The 12,185-nt window shown below is 44.3% G+C and overlaps 1 protein-coding gene across 3 annotated transcripts in view; it reads left to right on the top strand.

Annotated features, from left to right (window-relative positions):
• The window catches only part of TTC7B (tetratricopeptide repeat domain 7B), a 336,037-nt gene that overhangs the window by 188,718 nt on the left and 135,134 nt on the right, over nt 1-12,185 (top strand). For 2 of the 3 annotated variants that reach the window (XM_029597787.1, XM_029597786.1), the window contains exons 16-17: nt 5,239-5,355; nt 8,434-8,531. In XM_029597787.1, the coding sequence (XP_029453647.1) occupies nt 5,239-5,355; nt 8,434-8,531 (215 nt within the window). Of the gene's footprint in view, nt 1-5,238; nt 5,356-8,433; nt 8,532-11,840; nt 11,961-12,185 lie in introns of all 3 variants that reach the window. The other variant, XM_029597785.1, reaches the window with a different exon arrangement.

Genomic DNA, 12,185 nt, shown 5'->3' with positions numbered 1-12,185 from the left:
CTCGCTGAAAACTGAGAGAGCACGGGTAGTACTGTCATACTCTGATAACTCTGCCCACCAGGTTACCTTTACAACTGTAAACCTTGCTCCAGAGGCTATGGGGAAGATGTAGCAGCCGTCTTCCACACATCCCTAGCATTGGACCTACTGGAGGCCAAAGAAGTAGCAAAGTCTGATTACCTCGTCCTGAAATTTCAGGATGCTGGCCCCACTAAGGCTCGCTTTAATCTACCTCCCTCCCTCCCCCCCGCAACTGGACAGGCCAACTCTCTCTTTCCCCTTGCAAATTTTTGAGTGAACTACCTGTCAGCCAACAAACTTCCCATTCTAGGTGACTTTAATGTATATGTGAACACTATAATCTAAGGCACAGCTAAGTAATTAAGGTCCTTAAGCTACCTGATACAGATATCTCTTCACAACAAGCCGAACTCCTAGTTCAACAATGGAATGACATCCTAGCCCCCCAAAAAACTATCCCACCTCTGTTCTGGGGCTGATGTTAATTTTTGAGGGTTAAATGTGCATGTCAGGTGCACGGTTATTTTTTACATCGGGGGGTAATAGCTGATAGCCTCATCAACATGCCATTTACATGTGATGAGCGCTATTAGCTATGCCCTGGTTTGGACGCTTGTTTTGGATGTGTTGATCCCCTTATTGCATCGAGGTTATGGACGTGTGTCTAGCCTGAGCACATGGTTTTGCATTGGCCTGCTAGTGTGTCACCTGCAGTCCCTCAGTATTATTCTGTCTTCAGCAGATGGTACGTAGATGGTGTAAAACCTGCAGTCTGGAGTAGAAAAAAAAGAGAAAAAGGAAGTTAGTTCCTGCCTCATGGTTAGCTAATTTGCATGCAGCGACCTTTCTCGGCAGTGATTGGGGGTGCAGAGCTATTGAAAGTCAATGCAGTGTGTGTATTTGTCAGCATGCGATCCCGGACACGTGGCAGTGGCGCATGGCAAAGCATGCTGCTCTTTTGGGGGATCGCGATCACGGGTCAATTGGGCTAGCTTGTGCTCAGGCTATATTTCGGGTGGGGAAGACCATGCCACTGAATATCCCCGGCTATCTTAAAGTTAGCTGGATAAGTTTATCCGGCCAACTTTAGGACAGTCTACGGCGTGACCAAAGTTATCCACATAACTTATGTAACTAGCTCTGCTCCACCCGGCAATGTCTCCCGCCTGCCCCTCAAGCTGCATAAGGAATTGTGGATCGAATTTAGCTGCATATGGCTTTGAATACGGCTGGGTAGCCATTTAATGGATAACTTTTCAGTTATCCATCTAAATGGCTTTTGAATATTTACCTCAGATAAGTATAAATAAAACAATAATAGTTTCAACACATTAAAATTAAACAAAATTTTAATAATGTTAATTTATTTATAGTTTGATATATCAATTAATAATTGTATATTAGTGAGTTACCTTTTTGGCTTACAGATTGTAACTTTCCTATGTTTTATTGTTATACTTGTAAACTGTTGTGAAGGCTAGTACCAAACAACGGTATATAAAAACCTACAAATAAATAAATAAAATAGAACATGAGTCATAAGATAAAGTTAAAGAATATAAAATTAAAAGGATAAAATGCAAAATAATAATTAAAATCAGTACCAGTAATGGATAGTGCAAAAGATACTACAATCAATTATACATCAAAACAAAGGGGAAAAAAATCCATGTTTTGAGTTGCTTCTTCAAGTTATGAAAATATTTTTCAAGCTGCAAGGATAAGTGAATGGAGTTCTAGAGGTCTATAATCTACAGCCAAAGCTTTTGTCTACCTCCTTCCGTTCTGGCCATTGATATTCTTGTGGCCAATGGCTTGGTGAGACACTTTCAGAAAACCTGGATAAAATGCACAATAATTTGAAGAGAACCATAATGCGGCACAAAAAATTTGCTGTTATTATAGAGGTGAACCCCATGTTCAGGGCAGCAATAAGTTCTGTCTACAAAGAACCTACGCTTGAGGCTCCCTTATACTTGGCTCTAAGTATATAGAGCTGAATTCCACTTCTGGCAATCCAATAACCTTGCGTCTTCAGCTTCTCAACTCTCTCAAGGTTCTGTTGTCATTTCACATCTCCTTGTTGAAGCCAGTTATGCCAGACGCCTTCAATAGGCAAGGAACGCCCCCAGATCTGGTTCTGGTCTATGGCCAGCCTGAAATTGAGGATGAGGAGATTCTGGACTCTAGTGTCCCATAAGAGAGTATAGTATCTTGTCCAGAGGAAGGAGTATGGCCTTGCAGAAAGACCTTGGGTTGAGGCATCTGATCTCCATGCACCCTGTCTTTTGAAGAAATGTCTTGTAAAGCAATACAAGGAGCCGTCTGAAGGCCATCCCTGAAAGTGGGGTGGGGGGGGGGGGGTGTTACTGTGAGAATCCATTGCCTAATTCACCTTTGGCTTGCAGATGGTACTGAGAGCTAGGTGGATTATCTAGTCCTCCCAACTCTATGCCCCTCACATCCCCCAATGATCATCTTGTTTCCTGCCTAGATATGTATTTTTACTCAGGCTTTTAGTCAGTCAGTTGCTAGAGCTTGGTCCTACTACCTGGTCCTTGTAACATAGTAAATGAAGTGAAATGAGGGCAGAAAAAGACCCGAATGATCTATCCAGTCTGCCCAGCCAGTTTTTTCTTTTATTTCTTTTTATTATGGTTAGTAACTGCCACTTCATGCGGGTTACCCCCTACCTTAAGTTAAGAGTAGTAACTGCCACTCTGTGCAAGTAAATACCCCTTGTCTTCATTTCCATCCTTTAGCCACTAGGGATCCTGTGTCTCAAGCCCTTTTGAAATCCATTACCACTCTTGTCTTCACTGTCTCTTCTGAGAGTGCATTCTATACTTCCCCCACTCTTTCTATGAAGAAATATTTCCTGACATTGTTACTGAGTCTACCCCTTTGGAGCTTCATATTAGATTTCTTTCCAATGGAAAAGGTGTGATTCTTATGCATCATTAATACTTTTCAGATGTTTACTCTTGTTACCTGAATCCAAAAGACTTCATTATCTCCAGTTCTTGCCTTCAGCGTTCCTATTCGACCTCTTTCTTGTTCCTGGTTTCCTGGTGTTCTCCAGCGTCTTCCTCTGTCCCAGGCTTCAGGCTCCATATCTGAATCGGGGGCTACCCCCATTACTTATGCCTTGCTGGCTACAGCACCTGGGGGCTTAACCCGAAGGGAAGGGGTTTGCCCAACTAAGCAGACTGTGGTGGAGATTCACTCTTTGTTTTGGCAGATCTGTCTGCAGCATTCAAAACCATTCATCCCCAGCTCCTGTTACTGCGCTTACAAGAAATTGGAACAGATGGGCTTATCCTCAGATGGTTCCTGTCATTCTTCAGTGGCAGAACTTAATCTATCGTTTGAACCAATAAAGGCTGCCCCCAAAAAGTCTTATGTTTTGAGTTCCTTAGGGCTTGGTCCTCTCATCAGTTCTTTTTAACATTTACATCGGGCCAATCTGTGACATCATTCAGTCCTATAACACTGAATGTCATCTCTTTGCTGACGATACTCAGGCAGCTATGTGTTAAAATAAAAGACAACCAGCATTCCGCCATGGCTGATCATAACAACACTCCATCAGAAGTAGCCCAGTGGCTCAGTGATCACAAATTCAGTCCATGCTAATTCAGGCTTCTTTGGGTAAACTGGTCCAGACAGCATTTGTTATTCCCACCCTCTGTTTCAGAGATCACCCTCCAACCTTCAGACTCTCTGCATAGTCCGAGAGGTCCATCTTGACTACCGGCTGTTAAGGAAAACCCACATTTCAACCATGATAAAGTCCACATTCTTCCATTTACATCAACTTTGACAATTACATAACTTCTTTAAAAAATGCAGTCTATTTGCCATCATTCATTTGTTAATTGCATTGACTGCTGCAACCGCCTATACTACAGTATTCTGCAACACAGTCTCAAGCGCCTCCAACTGTTGTGAGGCCTTTATCAGGAGCCAAGTCCAATGACCTTGTGAAGCCTATCCATGGGTTCTCCATTGAGAGCAGGCTAAAACTTTGAAGTGCTGAAAAGCGGAATATAAAAGTCAGATAAAAAAAATTTAAAGTACTGTGTGTTATATTCAAATGCCTGAATCAAACACCACCATCATACTTGTCTCATCTTCTGCCCATGTATACCTCAGAGAAGGATCTTGGGTCCTCTCACACCCCTTCACTAGCTGTAGCAAGATTAGCCTGCAGGAGGCTTTGTGTATTCAGTTATTTCACATTCTAACATGGAATAATATCCCACAGGAGTTACTTAAGGAAACCTTTCAAAATAGACAAAATGGAATCAAAACCTGGCTATCAGTCAAGCCTTCCCCCGAACTCCGCATTTCCACCCATCTTACTGCGGGCATCCTCCCTTAACTGTGAAAACATATTCTACTTTTATGTAGCATGTTTGTTTATCTTACTGCTAGGTATCCTCCTTATGCTATGAAATTGGCGTACACTGTGCTTTGTTATCTTTTGCATTATTCAATTCCCAGTCTCATATTCTTATGTCCCTTAACCCCATCCCAGACATATGTACTGCGATTCACATCTTTCTCTGAAATCCACCTCGTTCTGGAGTATCAAATGGGAATAAATAAATACATATCAAGCAAATTGAAAGCCGAATTAAAGATGGGCAAGCACATCCATCCTTGTAGGTTCCATCTTGGCTTGAAAGTATTGCAGAGGCAGGGAAGAGCAGATTCCAGTGGGGGGATCTCATGGCCCTCTACCACCATCAGTTATTACTGAAGCAGCTCTCTGAGCCGCAGGACTCCCCTTAAAGCAACGGTCCCTGACTTAGGGAGATGGGATGTGGGGGAGCTGTTTTGCACAGAGAGGAACATCAGGTTGTCAGCAGTCTCCTAAAATTCCTCCCTACTGGACTTGAGCAGAATTGAGCTTGTTAGTCGTGAAACCTAGATGATAGTATTTAACTTTGATATGTGCAGAGAGATGGCAGAAGAAAGCGTGCTCTGATAGTTTGCAGATGTAAAGTAGCATAAAAAAATATAATATAAAGAGTTTTAATAACATTCCTGTCATGGCTTTTTCCGCCCAGTTTGCCTGTTGGCCAAGAATGATCAATGCTTCATGCAGACTGTAATAAAAGAACATTGACTTCTTGCAGCACTGTACCTCATTTACTGGATTTGTTTCTTCTTTTTTTTTTTTTTAAATTGCATTTTGCCTTTTTCCCTCAGCTTATTGTTTTCAAAGGTCAAGTTGGAGTCTCAGTGCAGGGGCCCCGATGAAGCTCTCCTTACTTGTAAACGTATGCTGCAGATTTGGAAATCCTGTTACAATCTCACCAATCCCAGGTAAGCCTCACCGTGCTTAAAACGTTTCAGTGTTTTCAGTGAAAAATGTGAGTTAGGAAAAATTGTGGTTTGAAATGCTGTCCAGTTTTGGTCCTGAATTGATTTCTTCACGGTGCGGTGACGAAGCTAAGGTTCATTCCAGCGACTCCTGGTATTACTGCCGCCTGCCCGGATGAAAGTGCACAGGGGTTTCCATAGCATTCCCTGGGGGCAGTAAAACTGCACGTGCCCTTGCCCGTTTTTCAGCAGTCCCTGTGTTATTTTACCCTGCCTTGGCCATGCAGGCCGTGAGCATTCTGATGCTTTTGGCGCGCGTGCTTTACGCTAGCTAACCTTCAAAGGGCAAACCCCCAAGTAGCAGCGTCTCCATGAAAGTTAGCCTCAGAAGGTGGTAGATAACCAGAGAGAGTGAGTCTCAAATAACTTGGCAGACTGGCTATGCCATTGGTCTTACGTCTGCCATTCTTTTGCTGTGTTACCAAACGACGCGTGTTAAAAGCGTAGGCACCCTTTGCGAGCACGCAGGCTGCACACACGATTGTCCTCATAGCAACACAATGACTAATTGGTAATCCTTTCATATTTTTTTTTTTGACTTGACAACATCTTCCTTTCCCTTTTGGCTTCAAGCTCAGTCAGAACCACCCTCTCTACTGAGCTACAGAGTCACAAGTGTTCATTCGCAGCTACCCAGGGGTTTCCCTGTTTTTAATCCTCATCCCCCTCTGGCCCAGCCATGCCAACAGCAGACTGTGGCCAGGGTTCCATAGGCTTCCTCTAGTATCAAATCCAAGTAGCCAGAGTGTGCCCACTAGGTGTCGCCATTGTGTAATGGTTGATTGCACGCCCCCAAAGCTCCCCCCCCCCCCCACACACACACCCCTTTGGGTCTGTGAACAAATGGTAATCTCATAATGTGACAAGGAGGAAGAACACGGCGCCAGTTTCATAGCCACTTTCACTGTACGCGAACTAATGGTGGTGCACAAACTACTTTAATAAGCGAACTTGGACCTATGCCAGATATATGTATACCACCCAGTGGCCTCATTTAGTGCACTCTAATAGCCCTTACAGTCTGACCAAAAGTGCCGTATCTGTTTCTGCAAATTAAAACAATTCATCTCATAGAGTTGGAAATCTTAGAATTTGCTGTGTAGTTTTGTCACTTCTACCAGAAGTGAACTCTTGAAATAAATGAAGGTTATGGTTTCTTTTAAACTCCAAAATCCAAAGTGTGCTTAGAGAGAAATCTTAAGGTTTAATAATTCCGAATAACAGCTTTTAAAGTAGAGAGGTCATCAACAGACTGATGTTGAGGAATTAGGACTTTGGTTCCCTTCAAGGCATGCTGACCCTCGGCCATGCCCCTGAGTTGCAATAGCCATACGACGTTATCACCCAGCACGCTTTTCCCAGCAGTACCACTGGGACGGCGAGGACGAACCTCACTGCCCTGTGGTGGTCACCTGCCCCTTCTTTCTAAACAGGAAAAGAGTAGATTCAGCTGTGAACAGAGTGAAGGGCATCCTTCTGCATAGCCCTGGATCTGCTCTGACCCACGAGGAAGGGAGAGATGGAGAGGTTGGGAGAGAGGAGAGACAAGGGGGGGGCTCAAAGGCAGAAAAATGGAGAGGAAGGGTGAAAAACAGAGAGGAAGAAAGGTTGCAGTGGTGATAGGAGGAAACTGGGGGATTAAGGGAGAGGTGGATGGAAGAGTGTCAGAAGTGGAGGAGTGAGAGAGGCAGAAGTGAGAAGCAACAGGGAGCGAGGGTGAAAACAGCTGAGACAGGGACAGGAGGGAAGATGGAAACCATGAAGTTGGGGGGGGGGGGGACTGAGAGAAAAGGAGGGGAGGAAAGACAGAAGAGAAGAATTGGGGAAGAGACTGCTGAAGATGTGGACAATGTAAGAGAATGTGGCAAAAAGTCAGGTGACTTGGAGAAGAGAGAGAGAGACAGAGGAATGGAATAGTGGTGGATGCATGAAGCCAGCTCCCAGCGGAGACCGAAACGGGATTTAGGGACACCTGGGAGAAGCACAGAGGAGCTTTAGTGATAGTAAAGCCAGAGGTCAAAGGTGGCGAATGATATTTACATTGGCCAGGCTAGCTGGGCCTTATGTTCCGTACATGCCCTGCCGTATTCTCTGCTTCTAGGAAAAAGAGAAATAATGGGGGGGTGGAATCGGGCAGACGCTGCGTCTCAGCTTGGAAAACAGTTTTACTTTTGAAAGGAAGAAATGAAGACGTTCAAAGTAAGTTAACAAAGCTGCGGAAAGGATAAACTCAGTAATGCCGCTACTTCAAAACAGTTTTCGTTTTCCAGTTTCCAAGTGAGGCAACGTGCATTGCGCTTGATGTGGATAAATGTGAGTGGGAGCTGAAACAATCAAAGTGAAAGCGCCTGTAGGGGATGCAGAGCCCATTTCTAGTTCACAAGCGCATAAAGGTGGTGGCAGGTGCCGCATGCGCCAGGCGCGTGTCGAACGGGGATCTCTCTGCGGGGCGCAATGCTTGTCGGGGTGGCTCGTGTTTATTCAGCAGGGAATGCAGAATCCCATCCCTCCTGCCTCTTACACAGCCGTGTTGAACATTTGTGCCCTGAAAGCAACATTTGACTCTCTAATCGTTTCCAAAAACTCCAAATAATTTTCTCTGTGGGGCGTTGCTAGTGCAGAGGTTCCGCGGCCTGCTCACCTTAGCCGTCCAGCTGTCTCTCCTCAGCGTTGAAGGTCTCGCTCGGCTGATGAATTAAGCTGACCTTTCAGCGGGACCGGAGGGGGGACGCCCACTGCCGCTCCCGGTGATCTTGGGCAAATCACCTCACCCTCCATTACCGTAGATACAAACTCAGGGCCCGATTCACCGGGTCTGTGGGGAAAATGCCTGGATTGTCAGCCCTGAATATAAATCCATTTTGAAGTGACTGACCAGCCCTAAAAAAGCAGAATATTAATGTTAAAAAAAAAAAAAAATGCTTGCAAATAAATAAAGCAAAACCCATCCATTACCTCCCCTTCATTCTCGGCTTTCAGAAAGTAAAGTTTTCCTTACGCTCTGCATAACTCCTTCCTTAGTGACTCCGGACGGGGGAGCAGCCTTCTAGACAGAGCAATTGCAGACAGGCGACAGCTTAACACAATTACGCTACCCGACTTCAGCGATCCTGAGACAGGTAAGAACTGGTGCCGAGGACGACGGCAAAGACGTTCTGATGAGGCTTGGGTAAGGGAAGGGTGAGATGCTAACATTTCAGAAAAATCCCTTAAAATCCAGGTACAGCGGAAATGTAGCACTCGGGCCGGGAATGTGCTGGCAAAAGCATAAACTGGTATGTATCCCTAGCTAGCCCGCGCAGAAACAAAACACATGAAAATTATGCAGACTCAGAAATCCTGTTTTGGGGCACAGCAGATGTAGAGCGCTCTGTGTGTGTGCGTTTGGAATTAAGAGACAAGGCAGATGAAGGACAAATGAGTTCTTACGTCTGTTGACAAGACCATGCTGCAAGCCCATCCCAGATCCCTTGCAGCGCAGTTAATTAACTGCACCCCTATCAGGCCGATGCAATGTCAGCGTGCGGAAAAATGGGTTCTCATGACCGAGAGCCCGCTCTCCCAACGCGCGCCGCTCCGCCTCTCCCCGGCGCCCGATGTAATATTTAAATGGGCTGCCACGGTAAAAAAGGAGGCACTGGGGGAAATTCTGCGCCCCTAGCGCCTCCCCTGCAGCAGGCGCACTGGAGATTTGGCTGTCAGCGCGGATTAGGAAAACGGACGCTTGTTAATTGAGCATCCATTTTCCTGACCTGACCGTCAGCGACTTTTTTTTTTTTTTTTATATATTTTTTCCCCTTACTCCTTTTTTCTGTTCCTCCGACTTAATATCGTCAGAGGCACCGCAAAAAAAGGGAACAGAAAAGCAGTATTTTCTGCGTTTGTTAACTTTAGGGGCTCCTCAAGAATTAATGCTTGCTCCAGGGCAGGCGTTAATTTTCTAGAATAAAAATGTGCATGTCACGCACACATTTTTTTTTTTTTTTTTGCGTCGGGGGTTAATAGTTAATAGCCTCATCGACATGAATTTACTGTGATGAGCGCTCTTAGCTACGCGCTGGTTAGGACTTGCGTTTTGGACGCGCTAATCCCCTTATTGCATAAAGGGTTTTCGATGCGCGTCCAAGTGCATGTTAAGCGGCGTGCTCGGCCGAGCGTGTTACACTGTATTGGCCTGTATGGGTAGTCGCTGCGTGTTGAGATAGACTTTGGAGATTTTTGTTGGATTTCCCAGTCCTCAGTTTATCTCTTGCTTCCATACAAGGAAAATCTGTCACTTCACGGTGCAGTGGGAGTACGTTCCAAGCATGCTCAGCTTACTCAGGTGACAGGTCAAAATTTCCACCAGTCTCAGGTGATCTTGGAATTAAAACAAAGATAAATCCAGCCGTGTCATTTCTCCGTCATGCATTATGAAGCAGACACTGCTTCCAGAATTTTCACCGCTGCTTAGGGATGAGGTTTCATGCAGGCGAAAAGGCCACAGCTTAATCTCCATCCGTGACATTGTCTCCATACTTGCTGAGGCTGACAGGGATTGGGCAAGTATTGCAGGAAGTCATGGAGGGATTTTAAATATTTTAAGTATATATAGTGGCTTGCAAAATTATTCAACCCCCTAAAAAGTCAGCAGATGTGTGTGGATTACAAATGACACTTACACAGATGGTTCCAGACAGTATGTTTATTGCAAACCAGTATGCTCTTAAAGTAAATTTTCAAAGGCACAATTCATTATTTCTCTGCATATTTTTGTAAAATAAAATTAAAAACTGAAAAATGCATGTGTATTCAACCCCTTCAGGCTAATATTTATTTATTTATTTAGGCGTTTTATATGCCGTCGTTCCAAGAGATGATCACAACGGTTTACAAAATCCTCATTCATATATTCATGGTCAGTGGTCATATACTGTGTGTTCAGCATTCACCTTCTAGATTGATTCCACATTGTATACATATTCTAGTTCATAATATAAATATTCTAGGATATTGCAGTAGCTGCTATATAATCTGTTATATATTCATGCATTTTCTTGGTTGATCTAACTGTGATTACAGGTTCTAATCCTACTAACAATGTACTTCACGCCATTCGTTACTCTCTAGTACTTGGTAGAACCATCTTTTGCTGCAACGGCAGCTTTCAGTCTGTTGGGGTAAGTTTCTACCAGCTTTGCACACTGTTTGGGAGTGAGTTTTGCCCATTCTTCCTGGCACATTTGCTCCAGGTTGTTCAAGTTGGTTGGCTGATGTTTATGAACTGCAATTTTCAAATAGTGCCACAGATTCTTGATTGGATTGAGATCTGGACTTGGCCACTGTAGAACATTCAACCACTCCTATGTTGCTTTGGCCCTGTGCTTGGGATCATTGTCCTGCTGAAAGGTTTAATTGTTTAGCAGACTGAAGCAGGTTGTCTTGCAGGACCTCCCTGTATGTTGCACCATCTGTCTGTCCTTCAGTTTTAACAAGATGCCCAGTCCCCCCACAACATGATGCTGCCACCCCCATACTTTACCTTTGGGATGGTGTTTGCTGAGGAATGCGCAGTGTTGGGTTTGCACCACACATAGCATTTTGAATTTTGGGCAAAAAGCTCCAATTTTGTCTCATCTGACCACAAAAGCTTATCCCACATTTTAGCTGGGTCACTCTGATGCTTTCTGGAAAACCCCAGACATACTTTGAAGTGGTTTTTCTTCAGTAATGGCTTCTTTCTAGCCACCCTCCAGTTGTATGCCGAGCTCTTGATATGGTTGACTGGTGCACCTCCACTCCAGTCTCAGCCACTGAACTCTGCAGCTCCTTCAAAGTAATTATTGGCTTCTCTGTGGCTTCCCTCACAAGTCTCCTTCTGGCTCTGACACTGAATTTTGAGGGATGGCCTTGCTGATCAATGGTACTGGAATTAGGGGGTCTGTTATCCAGAAAAGTCGACCTTTTTTAATGATTCACAGGTAGAGGCCAGTTGTAAGCCAATTATTAGGGCAATATCTCATCTGTGTAAACTTGGAGCTTCCACGGCACAGTGGGGTTGAATACTTATGCATGCAGCCTTTTTCAGCTTTTAATTTTATTTCTTGCACTGACGGCAAATGGACTCTGGATGTTGAGCTCAAAAGAAGAAATCCCAAATATTATCGGGCAGCCATACGTTTACTGATATTTGTAAGAGGACAAACAGAACGTTATTGTTTGTAAGAATATTTTTAAGGAAACCTACAAAGGCATAATTCTGATGTATACTGTTGAATTAGAGCTTTCTAACATTTCAGTTAGGAAAGTAACTGCAATCTTTTATGGCAAATATTTGGGCTGAATAATACTTTGCATTTCACCATCCCCCTGTTCTTGCTTTATTTTTTTTGTTCATGGTTCCTTTGCCATTTTCTCTTTCATTCCTTCTCTCTTTTTTTTTTTTTTAGCTTCAGACACCTCTTCTCTTTCAAGGAGCGAGTCTCCTCTCCGCTTGTTTGTGTCTCCTCATCTTCCTCACCCTCCGCCCAGACCTGAGCGCATCCTTGGACCCCAGCCGCCTCCTCTCTGTAAAGGGGTTTCTGCTTTTCCTGCTTAGGCGCTCTCCGACTTTCTCGATAATCTTCAAACTCAGCAGCAGAGCCTCCCACCCAGTTAGCAGGATCCTTAGTCTCTAGTTTGCCGACGCCAGGACAGAGTTTCCCTCAGGTTTTCTTTTCTTTTCTTTTCAGTATTTCAGCAGATGAAGACATTTACAGGTGTATTTCAGGCAGTGGGCATCAGAGTGGGACAGA

This window comes from Rhinatrema bivittatum, chromosome 4 (genome assembly GCF_901001135.1).
Source record: "Rhinatrema bivittatum chromosome 4, aRhiBiv1.1, whole genome shotgun sequence".
In the NCBI taxonomy this organism is placed as follows: domain Eukaryota; kingdom Metazoa; phylum Chordata; class Amphibia; order Gymnophiona; family Rhinatrematidae; genus Rhinatrema; species Rhinatrema bivittatum.
This window is presented reverse-complemented; position numbering and strand designations above follow the sequence as displayed.